Raw genomic sequence first — 2,416 nt, 5'->3', positions numbered from 1 at the left:
ATTACTTGCCTTCGTGGAGTTAACTGCTCAAAGAGGCCTAGCTTCACTTTTCCACCCTAGAAGAAAACTCAGGAGGAGTATATGGCATAGCACAGTTGTCAGATCTACAAAATGACAGGGTTTCGTAACATAACATCAATTTAAAGATAAACATCAAGTGCTCTAATCGTAACCCAACATACACAAAAAAAGGGGTTTCGTCCAGAAGGCAAGTTTAAATTACTGGCATGTGCCTTTACAATAATCAAACAATATATATAATCTCCACAGGAAGAAGTTTGACAACAATAGGATGATACGTCATTTTATTTGATCTAGATGGATAAAATTTGCAAGAAAGTTAGCTTATTACTTTAAATATTATTATACTAATTCATACAAACTCATTGATATAGTTAATATGATAAAACTACTTCTGTGGAGCAAAATAATCACATTTAAACATATATTCATAGAAACTGGGAAATACATTAGAAAACGAATACTCGTAAAACTAATATTAATTTTTATTCAAGGGGAATAAATGTAAATTTTTGATATTCTCCACCAAGAAGAATCATAATTAGAAATAATGCATCTGTACCCAAAATTCTAAATCAAAACATACACTTAGAGTACATCCAGAGAAATTAAATCCTTTCTCTCTTGATCACAGCGCATTGCTGCTGCTCGCCGAGGTCTCGCATCATTCAGAGGCACACTATCTGGCTCCTGAGTTTCAACAGTATTAAATTCCCTCTCAGGTACCTCCAGAAGTACGATCTTCGTGATTGATCTCATGTATAGTTTATTATTCACTTTCACTTCTACAGACCTAATCACACCATCAGACGACGGAAACAGCTGGGTTATCTTACCCAAGGAGAGGAGGGATCTATAGCCTTTACTCAGATGATCTTCTAAGTCTACCATCACTATGTCCCCAACTTTCACATTTGCAGAGAGATTATTACGAGAGTTATTATGTTTCTCTCTCAAGGACACTAAATAGTCTCTTTTCCAAGAGTTCTCAAATTTCCTTAGCACTGATGATAGTCTAAAATATTGTGTTCTAAGATCACTTGAACTCGTGAAATCTGGGTCATCATTTGCTAAATTGTTAAGAGGTGTAATACAAACATTTCTCCCATAAAGTAACATGGGGGAAGTCAAAGCCTCACAATCTCTATCAGAGGAGAGATAAGTCAGTGGTCGAGAATTTATCACAGCTTGAAACTCAACAAGTAGAGTTTTCAGCTCTTCAAAGGATACACGTTTGTGATACAAAGCCTTGAACAAACCTCCTTTTAGAACACCAACAAGACGTTCATAAAAACCTCCAGACCAGGGGGCTCGCGGTGTAATGAACTTCCAATTAACACCATTTCCTTCAAGGTATGACCTTACCTCTGGTTCCTCCATAATTTTTTTCAGGAAATTATTAAATCCAACAAAATTCCGACCATTGTCAGATATAATCAGACTCGGCAGAGAATGATATGCTACAAAGCGTCGAAAAGCCAGTAGGAAGAGCAGCCGAAACAGAAATCTTATTATTCTGTAAATGATCAATTCCCAAAGAAGCAGTCATAACTACGGGAGAATCACCTTTACTAACAGCACTTTTAGGATCCTTATGAGAATTCACATTAACATTTGATTGACTAACAGCACCTTTGGGATCCTTATGAGAATTCCCATTAACATTTGATTTACTGACATTAGTACTATTTACACTCAACTTTGGTGAAGCAGGATTTACAGGGTTTTCTGTTTTCTTACAAATCATCGGGTAATGAGGACCATCACATATATTACATTTAGGCTTATCCCTACATTCAGAGAATAAATGACCTCCTTTGAGACAAGCAAAACACAATCTTTAACATTTAAATCTGTCCCTTCTACTATCAACGGAATTGAAAGTCTTACAATCGCGAGAAGCATGGTTTAATGAGCAAAACACACAATTATTGTAAGGACTACTATTACTAGGTTTAATGTTACTTGGTTGTGCTCTCCGCACGTTAGGCACATCTGAGGGAATTACTCTAGAATAGTTGCCCTGATCCCGTTTTATCTTATTAGAATTCTCACCTTCGTGACAAAATTCCACCAATTTACAAACATTTTTCAAACCTGAGGAAATTTGCTTTAAATCAAGAGACATACTATTATGTTCATCAGCTATAGCCTTACGCGTTTCAGGTAATAATTTCTCGCATATTATACTAGAGAAAATGGGGTTCATGGCTTCTACATCTAAATTCAATGTTTTCATCTGTAAAATAATTTTTTCTTGTTCAAATTTAAAAGTGTTCAAATCCTCTATTGAATGACTGGGAGGGACTAAATGTGTTAATTTGGACATGAGTCTACGTTTCAAGTTTTCCTTATTATCATACTTCTCCTTAAGGGTCTGAATAGCTACTGAATA

At 35.6% G+C, this 2,416-nt stretch overlaps 1 protein-coding gene across 1 annotated transcript; it reads right to left on the bottom strand.

The window, feature by feature from the left end:
- Positions 1–609: 609 nt before the first annotated feature.
- LOC137637442 (uncharacterized) lies at positions 610–1,401 on the bottom strand. Its single transcript, XM_068369636.1, has one exon. The coding sequence runs from the start codon at positions 1,399–1,401 to the stop codon at positions 610–612; it is 792 nt and encodes a 263-aa protein (XP_068225737.1).
- Between the last annotated feature and the right edge of the window lie 1,015 nt (positions 1,402–2,416).

The sequence above is a fragment of the Palaemon carinicauda genome, unplaced genomic scaffold (assembly GCF_036898095.1).
Source record: "Palaemon carinicauda isolate YSFRI2023 unplaced genomic scaffold, ASM3689809v2 scaffold743, whole genome shotgun sequence".
NCBI classification, from domain to species: Eukaryota; Metazoa; Arthropoda; class Malacostraca; order Decapoda; family Palaemonidae; genus Palaemon; species Palaemon carinicauda.
Note: the sequence above shows the minus strand (reverse complement) of the source record. Positions and strands in the feature narration are given on the sequence as shown.

Coding starts and splice junctions, on each gene's coding strand:
- LOC137637442 (XM_068369636.1), bottom strand. CDS start 1,401: ATGGAGGAACCAGAGGTAAGGTCATACCTTGAAGGAAATGGTGTTAAT.